Source organism: Garra rufa, chromosome 7 (genome assembly GCF_049309525.1).
Source record: "Garra rufa chromosome 7, GarRuf1.0, whole genome shotgun sequence".
Taxonomy (NCBI): Eukaryota; Metazoa; Chordata; class Actinopteri; order Cypriniformes; family Cyprinidae; genus Garra; species Garra rufa.
Window position 1 is genome coordinate 43,531,746 of NC_133367.1, and position 15,363 is coordinate 43,547,108.

Here is a 15,363-nt window from a genome sequence, read left to right on the forward strand (position 1 = left end):
ATGTATAAAAACAAAACATTCAAGGCTTTCCGAGTCGTAACATACAGCATACTAAACTCAAGACATCCTTCATTGAACAGGCACTTGAAATTTGAACTCAATGACAAAGTCGTCTTATAAACATAGTCTGTCTCTATGTGTACTTCTGAATGATATAAAAAGGTCATAAACATAATAAAAAAAAGTCATATAAACAGTACCTTTCTGTACATTGAACGAACAGGACCTTTTAAATAAATTAAGAGGCTCCCGAGACAATCCTTCTAAAATATAAAATTGGTCAGTGCACGGTTTGGTATTACAAACGCACTATTTACTACATTTTGAGTGGGCGAACTCAAACTGAGAAGTGACAGGGCAGCTTTTGGTACAAACCCCATTAAGAACCAAATGTTTGAGGAACCTTCGAAAACATTTTAATAAACATATATATATATATATATTTATAAAAGAAAGAAATGGTGGAAAATATAACAAATGCCAAGTCTTTTTGTTCTTGAGGCAAGACACTTGAATCTGAATGTTTAGGATGGAAGGTGTTGAACCATGGCTTGAAGAACGATCCAATTCTCTCACACTTTACTTTCAGAGGGCAGATCGCTGAGGGCGGTGGTGATGTCGCTGAAACACAGTCTGTCCTTTGGGCTGGCGGCCCAACAGCGCACCATCAGCTTGAAGATCCGAGATGGACACCCCTGAGGAGGAGACAACTTCAGCTTCCCTTCCTGCAGAGCTGTAGAGACACAAAGAAAGAAAGTTAGGAAGAAATCAGAACCGTAAGTCGATACGTAACACATTTGACTTTTTGTTGAGTCGCACCTTCTAGAACTTTGTCGTCCGTGAGGTCGGCGTACGGCAGCTCGCCAAAGCTGAACACCTCCCACATGAGCACTCCAAATGACCACACGTCCGTCTTAGTGGAGAAATCGTCCTCAAAGACGGCTTCAGACGGGAGCCAACGCAGTGGAATATAGGACTGGCGATAATGGTAGTACTCACTGTGAACAGACACGCAAAGACAGAAAAGAAACAATGATGACTGTCACCACAAGGGGGAAGCACTGTGCATTACAATACATGGAGAACATTCACAAGTGTGTGAACAATCACTACAGGAAGTTTTCGGAATTCAAAAAGATGACTCCAATGAACATTCTCTTCAGTCCTCATTTTGTAAATCAAAGGCTTTGGCTATAAACGTGGATTAGGACTTCCGAGTGAACTTAACTGGTTTAATAAAAGGCAAATGTTGCAGAACATGTTTTTAATTGTACCTGTTGTAGACGTCTTTGCTAAGGCCCAGAGCAGACACTTTAATCTGGCGTTTGGAAGAGATCAGGCAGTTGCGTGCAGCCAGGTCTTTGTGGACGAAGCGTTGGTTGGACAGGTGTTCCATCCCTCGTGCCACCTGCAGACACACCGACACCTGCGAGCAGACAGCACAGAGTGAGTGCGGTTTGCCCTGATGTGTGTGTTTGTATATGAGGGAGACTGGAGATAGTTATTAACTACCTTCTGCTTGGTGCTGAGTGGCTGGACTTTGACTTTCTCGTCTTTGCTCTTGGACACTCTCAGGTATTGCTTCAGATCACCCTGAAAGTACACCACACACAGCAAAATTAGACAAGACCAGGAGTGAAGAAGCTTCTCAGGACACAATATTTCAATCAGCACTTCAAAATACATCTAGAATAAAGCCATATGCCACCAAAGAGATTACTGTGATACTATTAGGGGTAAATGGGGTGAGATAGATAGATAGATAGATAGATAGATAGATAGATAGATAGATAGATAGATAGATAGATAGATAGATAGATAGATAGATAGATAGATAGATAGATAGATAGATAGATAGATAGATAGATAGATAGATAGATAGATACTCACAGGTAGGTAGACAGACAGACAGATGGACAACAGATAGGCAAAAAGACAGACACCGATAGACAGGCAGACAAAAGAACACAGGTAGATAGACAGATGGACAAAAGACAGATGGACAAAACACAGACTGAGACATGTGACAGATGAATGGACAGACAGGCAGGTAGATAGAAAGATATATATATAGGCAGACACAGACATACAGATGGACAACAGATAGACAGAGACAAAAGAGTGGAGACAGACAGACAGATAGAGAGACAAACTGAAAAGATGGACAACAGATAGACAAAAAGACTGAGACAGAGACAGACAGATAAACGGACACAGATAGGTAGACAGACAGATGGACAACGGCTAGACAAGCAGACACATACATAGACAGATGGACAACAGATAGAGGCAAAAGACTGAGACAGAGACAGACAGACAGATCAACAGACACAGGTAGACAGACAAAGGAACACAGATAGATAGACAGATGGACAACAGATAGAGGCAAAAGAGTGGAGACAGAGAGACAAACTGACAAGATGGACAACAGATAGACAAAAAGACAGAGACAGACAGACAGACAGACAAAGGAACACAGGTAGACAGACAGACAGACAGACAGACAGACAGACAGACAGAGGAACACAGATAGATAGACAGACAGACAGACAGACAAACAAACAAAGGAACACAGATAGATAGACAGATGGACAACAGATAGACAACGGCTAGACAGACAGACAGACAGACAGACAGACAGACAGACAGACAGACAGACAGACAGAGGAACACAGATAGATAGACAGATGGACAACAGATAGACAACGGCTAGACAGACAGACAGACAGACAGAGGAACACAGATAGATAGACAGATGGACAACAGATAAACAACGGCTAGACAGACAGACAGACAAAGGAACACAGATAGACAGATGGACAACAGATAGACAACGGCTAGACAGACAGACAGACAGACAGACAGACAGACAGACAGACAGACAGACAGACAGACAGACAGACAGAGGAACACAGATAGATAGACAGATGGACAACAGATAAACAACGGCTAGATAGACAGACAGACAGACAGACAGACAGACAGACAGACAGACAGACAGAGGAACACAGATAGACAGATGGACAACAGATAGACAACGGCTAGACAGACAGACAGACAGACAGACAGACAGACAGACAGACAGAGGAACACAGATAGATAGACAGATGGACAACAGATAAACAACGGCTAGATAGACAGACAGACAAAGGAACACAGATAGACAGATGGACAACAGATAGACAGTTAGACAGACAGACAGACAGACAGACAGACAGACAGACAGACAGACAGACAGACAGACAGACAGACAGACAGACACAGGTAGATAGACAGATGTACAACAGATAGACAACGGCTAGACAGACAGACAGACAGACAGACAGAGGAACACAGATAGATAGACAGATGGACAACAGATAGACAACGGCTAGACAGACAGACAGACGGACGAGCACAGGTAGATAGATGGACAACAGATAGACAACGGCTAGACAGACAGACAGACAGACAGACAGACAGACAGACAGAGGAACACAGATAGATAGACAGATGGACAACAGATAGACAACGGCTAGACAGACAGACAGACAGACAGACAGACAGACAGACAGACAGACAGACAAAGGAACACAGATAGATAGACAGATGGACAACAGATAGACAACGGCTAGACAGACAGACAGACAGACAGACAGACAGACAGACAGACAAAGGAACACAGATAGATAGACAGATGGACAACACAGGCAGACTGATAGAAAGACAGATAGATATATAGGCAGACACATAAATATAGACAGATATGTGATTAGAAGGACAGGCAGACCAATAGATAGACCTAAGGACATATATAGATGAACAAACAAATAAACAGATGGACAGACAGACAGACATAATGCAGTGAACTGATTTTACCATGTCGGTGTACTCCATGATCATGTAGTGCGGCTCCACTTCTCTACAGATGCCCAGCAGACGAGCAACATTGGCATGACTGATCTTAGCAAACATGTCACATTCGCGACGGAAATCCAACTGTATCTGCTCGTCACGTGTCTGCAGACTCTTCACCAGCACTACAGTCTCCTCCTCATCCTCACTGGCCTTCACTTTTGCCAGCAGCACTTCACCAAACTCTCCTTTACCTACATGAGGAGAAACAAAGTAGATTAATTCATTTTGGCAAAAACTGAGATGTTAATGCTAGTTGTAAACTAGTCAGTAGGTCTTTGTTTTTAAAGAGTTTATTGCTGTACCGAGTGTCGTGATGGTGTGCAGGTTGTTTCGGGGAAATTGGAGCTTGTCGTGACTGCTGTGGCGTTTGTTGTTTCCGCTGGCTGCCATGTTGGTAAGCGCCACCTCCTCTTGGATCTCTGCTGTGGTATGGCCGTTCTGTTGGACGTCTCCTGTAAGTCGATCAGAAAACTGGATCAGAGAACTAGGTTTATTTTTCACAATTGCTTGCTAGCAAAAGTTAACAACACACACACCGTTGAGACATTCCACCTCTTGCTCGTCTCCATCCTGTCCCTTCTGGAGTCTCTTGGCATTGCGTCTCTGCTTGCAGTAAAACATTAGGCCCAGCACGACAATGATGTAAGCCACGGCTGCCCCCACCGACAGACCGATAGTCTGGATCATTTTGTAAGGGGTCTTTTCATCATCTGCCAATGAGTGCTGAACTGGTTTTTCTGTAGACAACCACATACAAAATGCATAGAGTTTTTAGAAAGAGCAGTTTGACTCCTGCATCCCTTTGATCCCAGCTTAAATAGTCTCCTTATAGGAATCAAGTGACAAAAATTAAATTAGGATCTAACAGTCCTGAACTCGCACCACAACACAATTTGATGTGCCTCTCCTCTCTCTGAAGTCAACTAGACTCAAAGCATCTGCAATTCAGCCTAATGTGGAAATTGAGTTGGTGGTCTGAGATGGGCTGAAATTGGTTTAGGGTGAACTTTGAAACTGTATTGCAGTATATATCAGGTTTCAAAGAGCCATATAGTACAAAAATTGGTTAAACACAGCTGCGAGGAGTACACCGCTCCAAGTATAGCAGTGGCAGATACGGTGTAACGTAAACAAAAAGAATAAAAAGACAGCAGAACAAGAATTCTAATTGGTTCAAAGGATAAGAGAAGATATAATCACTTTCAAGCAGGAAATGGTCCCACAGAGTGCTGCAGGGATAATGTATTTTTGTAAGCCAACTAAGAAGGATCCCTTGACAAAAAGCCAATAGGATTTTTCCACTGGCTTTTGGATTAATTGTAGAAAATAAGCTCAAAGTTTAAGATAGTTACATGTTTTGTTCATCATGATGATTTTTACAAAGTAACACAATTTTTATGAATGTTTTAGCCTAAACACATTAAGTCACGTGTTAGCAACCACATTAGAAATAACAATTTTAATGAGTGGGAAATATTAAATATCCTGATATTGTGTTAACCAAATACCTATTTAAAAAACTTGATTTCGGAATAATGCAATAAGAAGTTGATCATGTGTTGCTCAGTTTGAACTTAACTTCTGTGTGAGCCGTTTCATATATCACTATGCTATTGACAAAAAAGACAAATCAACGATGTTTGTCCACAAAATATTGCTATTGTGACCTTTATCTCCTTTGCTTCTTTACTTCTTGTTTGGTATCTTTACAGTCAAATTTGCTGTTACAGAAAAAGAGTTTTGAAAAATCTGAGTTTCCACTGTTTTTAGTTTTAACCACTGAGTGCATTATGTGTATTAAGCAATGAAACACAAGCAGTGACAGATCTTTTTTTCTGTTTTGTGATGTACAACTGGAAAAATAGAAATTAAAAATGGAAAGATAGTGTAAGGCAAGACATGTTCCTATGCATTGTTAATTGGATGAAGAGATGTGAGTTGCAAAAGACACCCATCCAGAAAATAGGAAAACCAATAGATTGTAGGTTTTTGAAAAATGAGAAGGGTCTCACACTTACCGACAACGTAGAGCTCTGCCGAAGTGTGTGCAATGTTACAGCTGTTTCCTGCAATGCAGGTGTAGCTTCCTGTGTCCTCCATGCTGACGTCATGAATGACCAGGGAGCCGTTGGGCATCTTCTGGAATCTGAATTAGCAATAAACAAGAAGATTCTTGAAACAAGGAAATACTTCTTTCAAATCTTCCAATGATACCACTTCAGTCTGAACTTAAGAAAGCCGGATCAGTACACTCACCTTTAAAAATAAAGGTGCTTTAAAAGGTTCTTCACAGCGATGCCATAGAAGAACCATTTTTGGTTCCACAATGAACCTCTCAGTCAAAGGTTCTTTAAAGAACTCTCTCTTTCTTACCTTCTTATAATCTGAAGAACATTTTTTGCCACAAAGAACCTACTGTGTAACAGAAAGATTCTTCAGATATAAAAGGTTCTTTATAAAACCAGTTAGACAAAAAAGGTTCTTCTATGGCATCGTGAAGCACCTTTATTTTTAGGAGTGTAGCTATGTTTCAATCAACCCTGTTTATGCACATTTTGAAGTATTGCATCAGAAACGAGTGATTAAAATGCCACAATTTGGAGAAACCGAAATGTACTTGGTGTTTTTTTCATTTAGCCAAAAAGGGTTAATGGGAATCATGGGATATGGAAACTCATTTTGCAAATAAATTCCTCCACGCACACCAGAAAAAGTCATGTAACTTTGAGCTATGCGACGGGATAACTTGACTAACAAGTGGATTGATCTCATTGTACAGCATCTGAAATGTTATGGTCATTCTGAAATGCCTGAGCAAAGTCTATCAAAGTATTTCTGTACAATTGCCTCCCAGAACTGTCTTACAAGACTGCGTTCCCAAACAGCTGGCATGAGCCGTCGAAAGCAATGACCGCATTTATTGTGTTTTGTCTGAAAATTATTAATATCCAGTGGCTTCTCCCACCTTTCTTCTGATATTTTGTGTCAGATTATCAGGAAGTGACTATTTTATTCTCTCTGACTTGTTGGATAAAAACAGTGCTTATTTGTAAATATTTTATGCGATATTCCAATTTTGCGCTTAAGGTAATTTCACATTTTTGGATGGAAACCTGGCTAGTGATACAGTTTGGGATAATAAAGCTTTACCTGCTCTTGTCTGCCTCCAGAAATTTGTCTTTCTTCTTCCACTGGATGAAGGGAGGAGGGTCTCCAGTGGCCTGACAGTGAAGTACTGCGGTGTGTCCCTGATATACTGTGGTATTCTCCGGCTTGAGTTTAAACACCACATAAACTAAAGAACGGAGGAAGAAAGAAAAGAAAAACAGAGAGACGTGTCAAGGGATATTTTATTAATTCAGCAATGCTTCTTGTCCATACGCATCAAGAAAATCCATCAAAAACAAAGTTTTTTCCCCAAGTACCTGCAACTGTGAGCTGGACGACGGCTCGAATCTCTCCCTGCTGGCTGTTGGAGGCGAGGCAGGTGTAGTTCCCGGCGTCTGCCCGCGTCACTGTGGTGAAGTGCAGTGTGCCTCCCTTCTGCTCCACCCACGCAGGGATATCACTGCCATCTGCAGGGGTGCCAGAGAGAAAAAGACACATTCACTACATGGAAACCCAGGACTTTCATGAACTTAATCCAGCAGCAGATGTTTTCATTTTCAAAGACACACAATGCAAAGCTTTCTTAACTGCCAAAAGTAACTCAATAACACTATTCAAAAATTTTTTTAATTTTTTTTTGTCTTGAAAAAAGCTTAAACGCTAAATGGGACTACGGAAGTTGTTGGGGACATGTAAATTCCGAAAGGCAGCAGCAACAGATCGCTTCCCAAGTGCAATGATTAGGATTAGCATTCCAGATATCACACATATGTCTGCAAGATGTCTGTTAAAGATCTCCTGGTCTGGAAAGCATCTGGCAGACGTCTGTAAGATGTCAGTTTTACATACATTCTAATTCATAAACATCTTAAAGACATCTAATAGACGTCTATTTGACATCTGACAGGAATCGTCCAGTAGACGTATTGCAGATGAGCAAACTACGTCTTGCAGATGTAAATGCAGTCGTCACATAGATGTCTCCCAGATAGCACACGTACGTCTGCAAGATGTCTGTTAAAGATCTCTTGATCTGGAAAGCATTTGCTGTGTACAAACGTCTGGCAGATGTCTGTAAGATGTCAGTTTTACATACATTCTGAATCATAAACATCTTAAAGATGTCTAATAGACGTCTATTTGACATCAGATAGGAAACGTCCAATAGACGTATCGCAGATGAGCGAACTACGTCGTGTAGATGTCTTGCAAATGTAAATGCAGACGTCAAATAGACATCTCAGAGATGTACGTGTGCTATCAAGGATTTTACACCTTACAAAGTTAAACCACATTCAACACTTTTAAAACATCTTTTAGGTTACAAATTCACAATGGTAGTCAATCTTCTGTCAGACCTGTCCTGATCCATCGGATGGTCGGGGTCTGTCGGCCCTTTGCTGAACACTGCAGATTTCCTCCCTTATTAAGCTCCAGGCACTGGTAGCCCTGCGGTGTCGGTGTGAACTTCAGACGCTCTGAAATAGATAGCACAATAGCGAATGCTGTTGAGAAGTGCCTAGAGCGGCTTTTAAATATGGGCAATATATCAGCCACCTTGACATCCAGACAATGGCCTCAGCCACTGAAAAACCGTTCAAGTTAAAATTAGAAATAAAACAGCACACAACAAATGTTCCTCACCAAGTACGTATACCCGCGCCTGCGCATTAAGTCGTCCCGCCTCTGTTTTGCTCTCACAGCTGTACAGGTGGCCGTCGTACACCTCCACGTTATTTATTCGCAAAGTTCCATTGGAGAAGAGCTTGAAGCGAACGTCCTTTACAAAAAAGAGAGAGAGTGTGTGTGTGACAACATGATTACTACATTACTGTTTGCTTCATCCATGATCGACTGTGCAGAGGATCGTCTTTCCCCAGTAGAGAATCACCACATCCTCATTTTCGGAGACATCAAAAGGCTCCTCTCGCCTGAGGAGGCAGCAAGAGATTGTGTTTCGAATTTGATATGGGCATGACATCACTGTCCCACTCACCTCAGTGCTGATTGGCTGCATGTTGCGGTACCATGTGACCTCGGGTTCAGGCGTGGCGCGTGTATGGCAGTGCAGGTATCCAGGGCGCCCCTCCTCCAGCTGACTTTCCACAGGTTTCTGGATCCACTCCGGTTTGGCTGGAACCGCAGAGCAGAGGTTTAGGATCACAATAGCAATAATGAACAACAGTTGAACAGTTTTACTGCAGACATCTTGTAAAGGATTATTCATTTTTTTTACTTAGTCTATTTGAGGAAAGTTCACTTTGAAACACCCACCTCCTATTATTTATGCATGTAAATCTACTAGATATACATAGTTTTACAAACTAGTAACATGTTTTCACACAATACTAGCATGATTTTACACACTACCAGCATGTTTAAGTATGATGCTAGCATGTTTTTGTTTAGCAGTCCTGATGTCGATGTTGAGCTATGCACATCTCTGTACTAGCGGTGGACTGATATGAGTTTTTCAGGATATATACAGACATATATATACACACACACAAATTATTTTAATCGGTAAATCGGTTTGGAAAAGGACAGATAAGCATAAAAAATGATTAATATTGACGCCAATAACAGGCCAGTATGATCAGTTTTTCAGGGCCAATGCAGATACCGATTATTACAAATTTCTCAAGTAGAAAGATAACCGAAAGATATATGAACAAATATATATATATATATATATAGTAAAAATGAAAATGTAAATATTGAGAATAAAAAGGGCTCTGACCAAAACTTTATTAAAATAAATAGTTTTATCAATAAATCAGTTTTGAAAGGGACCGATAACTAGGGATGCACGATAAATTGAATGCGATTATGAGGCGCGTTTAGTCAATAAAGCCGGTACTTTGATTAGTAGTAAATCAGTAGTAAAAAGTCGAATTCGATTTTTAGCGCAATTTGGTGTAGCTTGTCTGTGATTTACGTCTCTGTGTATTAATTGCCGCTCCAGCTGAACGCACGTGATGGAGATTTACTACTAATCAAAGTACCGGCTTCATTGACTAAACGCGCCTCATAATCGCATTCGATTTATCGTGCATCCCTACCGATAACCATAAACATGCTTTAAATGTAAATATCGAAATATCGGCAACGGCCCGATATGAAAAATTATGCTGATAAGAGGAATAACTCGCATGTTCTCAGGGTGTGTTAGCGATTAGATCAGATCAGCAGTGTGGCTCATTCTTGAAGCAAAGTTTTGCCTGAATGATGATTAGATTCAATGTTTTGGATCACTGCATTTAATCTGAAAATGCATGTACAGAATGACGCGTTCAGTGTGATATAGGATAAACAGTATTAACAGCAGCAGGAATGGCGGCAGCAGGAAAGGAGTTTTAATTCTGTATGGGACACTGTTGGCCTACTTCTAATAGAATGGAATTAAAATACACAAATAACATTAAGAATGTAATTCTGATTAAATAAAGCAGTAATTAATGTCATAAAAGATTTTAAGAATTTCTCTTTTGCTTTACACCATCTACAAATGTTAAATCTTTTAAAAATAAAAATGTTTTCCTAAGAAAAAAAATGCAGTTACTGATAGTTTATTTGTAGTTATTATTAAAAAAAACACTTCATTATTGTTTGCGTAATTCTAACAAGTAACTTCTTGTTAAAATGTAACCAATATTAAAATTAATTTGCATAATTTGGTGTTGTTTCCAAACAAAAGGAAATATATCGGCAATCAGCCAAAATGAGCTGAAAAATATCGGCATATCGGATATCTGCACAAATCCAATATTGTGCTTTCCTAGCGTAAAGTATGTTCGTACTATGCTGATAATTAAATTTCGGTCACAGGCAATATAGGAATGGCCTACTGTTTGTGTAAAAACCAAAGTATAATTTAAGCTTTACACCAATACACGAAATCCACTGCAACAACAAAACAGCTTTTTTAGGCATTATGATTAAGTGTTGCCTTTTTCTGTTGCATATGGGAAGCATTGCACTCCCCCAAAAAAGTTAATTTATATCCAATTGTTTAACTCAGCAAAAAAAAAAACCAACAACTAAATCTGGTTACTTCGGCCGATGAGTCTCTGAGGGGAAATTGTTTAAATGAGAATAGTAATTTATTTAAAGTCCTGAAAGGCCCTGTTGTGTGACACTGAGAGACTTTCTGTCGTATTGTTATGGATCATCTACAGGACTTTAATTCATAAGACAGTATTGGTCATAATGAAGCAAAATTGATGGAATGTGAGATATTCAGTAGAGGACAGTAGAAAACATGCTAATGGAGTACGCAAATTAAATGATTCTGTGAACACAAGCTAGATTTTTTTGAGTTGTTGCATTCTGAAATATCCTACATACACTGCCAGTCAAACTTTTGACTGGTAGTGTACATGTTACATTCCAAGGTTACATTTACACTGCAGCTCTTGATGCCCAATTTCGATTTGGTGACTATATCCATTTTTTCTGATGACCATCTTCTTTTAAAAGAGACCCATATCTGATATCTGCATTTATACTATACACTTGGGAACCCAAAACCCAGGGTAGAAGCCTTCACAGGTTGCCAGGTCTGTAAAACAAACCCCGCCCAATTGCTATTCATTCGAAATAGTGGTTAGGAGAGATCTCTTTAACCCACGGACTACAAAACAGAAGTACTGCGGACTTGGCAACACCATGTACTGACCTAGAAAAGTGTCCACCTCTGACATTTGCGTAATTCGCCACCATCACTTTTTCAATGATGAATAAATTGCATTGACGGGAATATCCAATATGTCCACTTACATGAGAGACACAAATATACATAAATAATTCATATCAGATTTATTTCCACATATGAATGAGGCCTGAGATTGATCAAAGTATATCAGAATCCATGTGGTTTTTTCCTACTTAGATGTTCATATCCGATCTGTGCCACATGAAAGGAAAAAAAAGCTGAATTGGCTCACTTAAACCATGTAATGTAACAGGTGTCCCTTCCAGGTATAACAACAGTCTGAACAGCTGAGAAAATGAATCTGACTTAATCTGAAAACCTCACAGTCATTTCCTTGCTTCTTTCTTAAAAATAGACTAAACGAGCTAAAGTTGGTTCTGGGGCATAACAGAAGGAAACTCTGATACCCTTTAACATGTACATTATGCAATGTTTCTGGCCTAAGACTTACTTGCCACGGTGACAGTCAACTCTTGTTTCTTCTGTCCAGCCTTATTTTGTGCAAAACAAGTGTAGATTCCTGAATCTTCACCACGAGTGGGGCTGAAAATCAGGTTTAGTCCTTCCTGGCGTACTCTGCCCTCAGCTGGAACTCGCTGTCCCTCATGTTCCCACCAAACCTCTGGCTCAGGGTGTCCATGGGGTGCTCGACACGTCACATGCTCCAGAGAGTCAGCGGTAAACACTTTGGACTGTTTAGGGATCATATCATCGATTTCTGAGGAGAAAAGTTGACAAGAAACAGGTTCGAGAGCAAAGCAAGGAAATATGTCAAGTGAGGTTTCAAAGAATGGCTCCAAACAGTCCATCATTCACCGAAAACAATGACATCTGAGCTGAGTAAGCCGCTCAGTCCTGTGAAAGCACCCAGGCAGGTGTCGTAAACAGAGAGGGATTAGATGGGCTTCATCACTGAAGCTGCAGATAATTGCTCTGAAGATTCAATGCATTAGGAACCCAGAGTTCACCAGTATGTGAGGCCCAGGCCAAACCTCTATACCTCTAAAACCTCAAACCTATATACTATATTAATGTTGAACATTATGGAATTGAACAATTCTGAGTCAGATTCAAAATTCACTTAATGAGTCCACTGAGTTTTGCAGATTTAAATTCATGTCTGTCAGGTTTAAGATCCTCTATATACTGGTATACACCAGGGTATGGGATCATACTAAGTATGATTACTCAGCTTTTATGTTCATGCAAATCATGGTTCATGCTGTAACGTACGCTTTATCTTATTGGCTGTTATTAAAATCCCTTTGATATGTCTAGCTCCTACATGACAGCATGTCTAACTGCACATGAATAGGTCTGAGCTTGTTACCTGCAATTCGCAGCGAGGCCTCGAGAGACACAGGTGGGCCACGGGGCCCTTGAGCCACACATTTATACAGGCCTGTGTTTCGCTGCTTCACCTGAGAGATGAAGAGGGATCCATTGCTCAGAATAAAGACACTGTAGGAAACATAGAGGTAAATGGTCAAATGCACGGTCATTCGCAGAATTCAAAAACTAATTTGTCACTAAAAGACAAATTATAAAGAGTAGTACCGGCTCTTGTTGGCCACCAGCTCATTCTCGTGGTACCACTCAACCGTAGGCTGCGGTTCAGCTGTGAACTGACAGTGGAAAACCGCTTCCTCATTCCTCATGACTACCAAATCTTCTGGCTTCACCACCGGTTGAGGAAAACTCTTATCTACAGAGAAAGATCAAGACCATTTGTTACATAACAGGAACATAAAACTTGAAAGACAGACTCTTGAAGAAAGACCCGTGGTTCAACTTTTCATCCAAATACACGATGAGAAACCCATACCTATGATGTTGAGGGTGAAGTTGTCATTGCTGCACACATGGCCAGCTGCATTTTTCGCACAGCAGTAGTAGATCCCATTGTCGTCAGGACTGGCGTTCGGCAGTGTAAGCGTTCTGTCTTTGTTGTTGATTTTGTAGCTCTTCTCTGGTAGTAATGTTCCATCTTTGTGCCAGCGATTGGTGGGCCTGTAGGTTCAGCCAGGGTCATGGTTATTATAGTTGGGAAAAGTGCATGAGAACGTTCTCTAGATCAGGGGTAACCAAATGCAGCATTTAGGCAAATCCAACCCTCAGGGTCACCTGCCTGTAGCTTTCTAGTATTCCTGAAGACCTTGATTAGCTATTTCAGTTGTGTTTGACTAGGGTTGGAGCTAAACTCTGCAGGACAGTAGACCTCGAGAGTTGCCCAACCCTTAGTTTAGCTCCAACCATAATCAAACACCCCTGAACCAGCTAGGACCAGCAAGGTGTCTAGGATCAGTTGAAACTAACAAGAAGGTGCGTTGGGGCAGAGTTTGTACTGAAGCCTTCAGGAAGGTAGCCCTCAAAGAGCAGGGTTGGCCACAAATCTCTAGGTTATAGTGTGCTCCAGGTAGTTAAAGATGCTACAATTGATTTCAAACTAAATGCACTCTATCAAGCAAGAAAGTGGATTGCAAATCAATGCAAAGGTGACCACGAGCCCTTTCTCCATGTAGCTTGTTGGTTTGTTGTCAAAAATCAATGCCGTTGCTATGTTCATGAGTAGTGAGCACAGAACATTTTGGAATATTTGTTGGGATATCGCAATCAATGAATGTTATGCAGTCCCAATGATCAATTTACCTTCTTCCTCATTTAACAGGACATGTTATTCGGGTTAAGCTAAGGGTGTCCAAACCTGCTACTGGAGAGCCAATGTCCTTGAGAACTTAGCTATAACCTGCCCCAATACACCAACCTGGATGTTTCTAGTAATCTGGAAGACCTTGACTAGCTTCTTCAGATGTCTTTAATTAGGATTGGAGCTAAACTCTGCAGGATAATGTCCATTTAGTAGCAGATTTGTACACCAGTGCCTCAAACTGAAAGTGTAATTCCTTTGTCCAGGTTTCGCTCTGGCTCATGGACAGTGTGCGTGACATATTTTTCTTCATCAGCATAGTCCACTGATGCCCTCGCACAAAGTCCACAAGCACCACACATTTGTCCATAGACAAAAGCAAATGTACACATGATTTAAGTGCTTAAACTAAATGTTTATATACCATAAGGTGTCCATCTAGACAAGGAATGGGCAACTTCGGTCCTGGAGGGCAACAGTCTTGCAGAGTTTAGCTCCAACTAGGGCTGTGCCGATAATCTGATGCGATTATCATGCACATCTCCTCAGTAATGCCTCATTCATGGAGTGGCATTTACTACACCGAACCGAAGTTCACTGAACAAGCTACGCAATATCATGTTAATTATCTAAGATGATACATCTCTGATAATGTGCACAATATTGCGCTCCATGAATGAGCATGTGAATGAGATTTACAGCTAATCACAGAACCGGCATTACTGACAAAATGCGCATTATAATCGCATTCAAATTTTGGCACATCTCTAGCTCCAACCCTAATCAAACACACCTGAATGATCTAATCAAGGTCTTCAAGATCGCTGGAAAGCTACAGACAGGTTTGATTAGGTCTTGGAGGGCCACTTTCCTGCAGAGTTTAGCTTCAACCCTAAGTTGCCATCCTTGATCTAGACCGGTGGTTTCCAAACCTGTTCCTGGAGGGTCACTATCCTGCAGAGTTTAGCCCCAACCCTAATTAAGCACACCTGAATTA

General features: G+C 40.8%; 1 protein-coding gene across 1 annotated transcript in view; it reads right to left on the minus strand.

Moving 5' to 3' along the window:
* LOC141338406 (inactive tyrosine-protein kinase 7-like) overlaps positions 1-15,363 on the minus strand; it is a 46,442-nt gene continuing 31,079 nt past the window's right edge. The window contains exons 4-20 of the mRNA XM_073843945.1: positions 13,545-13,729; positions 13,277-13,424; positions 13,050-13,180; positions 12,171-12,437; positions 9,002-9,138; positions 8,650-8,785; positions 8,364-8,483; positions 7,323-7,472; positions 7,048-7,192; positions 5,916-6,043; positions 4,434-4,634; positions 4,200-4,349; positions 3,859-4,088; positions 1,513-1,593; positions 1,275-1,426; positions 820-998; positions 1-733 (exon numbers count right to left, since the gene is read on the minus strand). Of these exons, the coding sequence (XP_073700046.1) occupies positions 573-733; positions 820-998; positions 1,275-1,426; positions 1,513-1,593; positions 3,859-4,088; positions 4,200-4,349; positions 4,434-4,634; positions 5,916-6,043; positions 7,048-7,192; positions 7,323-7,472; positions 8,364-8,483; positions 8,650-8,785; positions 9,002-9,138; positions 12,171-12,437; positions 13,050-13,180; positions 13,277-13,424; positions 13,545-13,729 (2,701 nt within the window). The 3' untranslated portion in view covers positions 1-572. The remainder of the gene's footprint in view (positions 734-819; positions 999-1,274; positions 1,427-1,512; positions 1,594-3,858; positions 4,089-4,199; positions 4,350-4,433; positions 4,635-5,915; positions 6,044-7,047; positions 7,193-7,322; positions 7,473-8,363; positions 8,484-8,649; positions 8,786-9,001; positions 9,139-12,170; positions 12,438-13,049; positions 13,181-13,276; positions 13,425-13,544; positions 13,730-15,363) is intronic.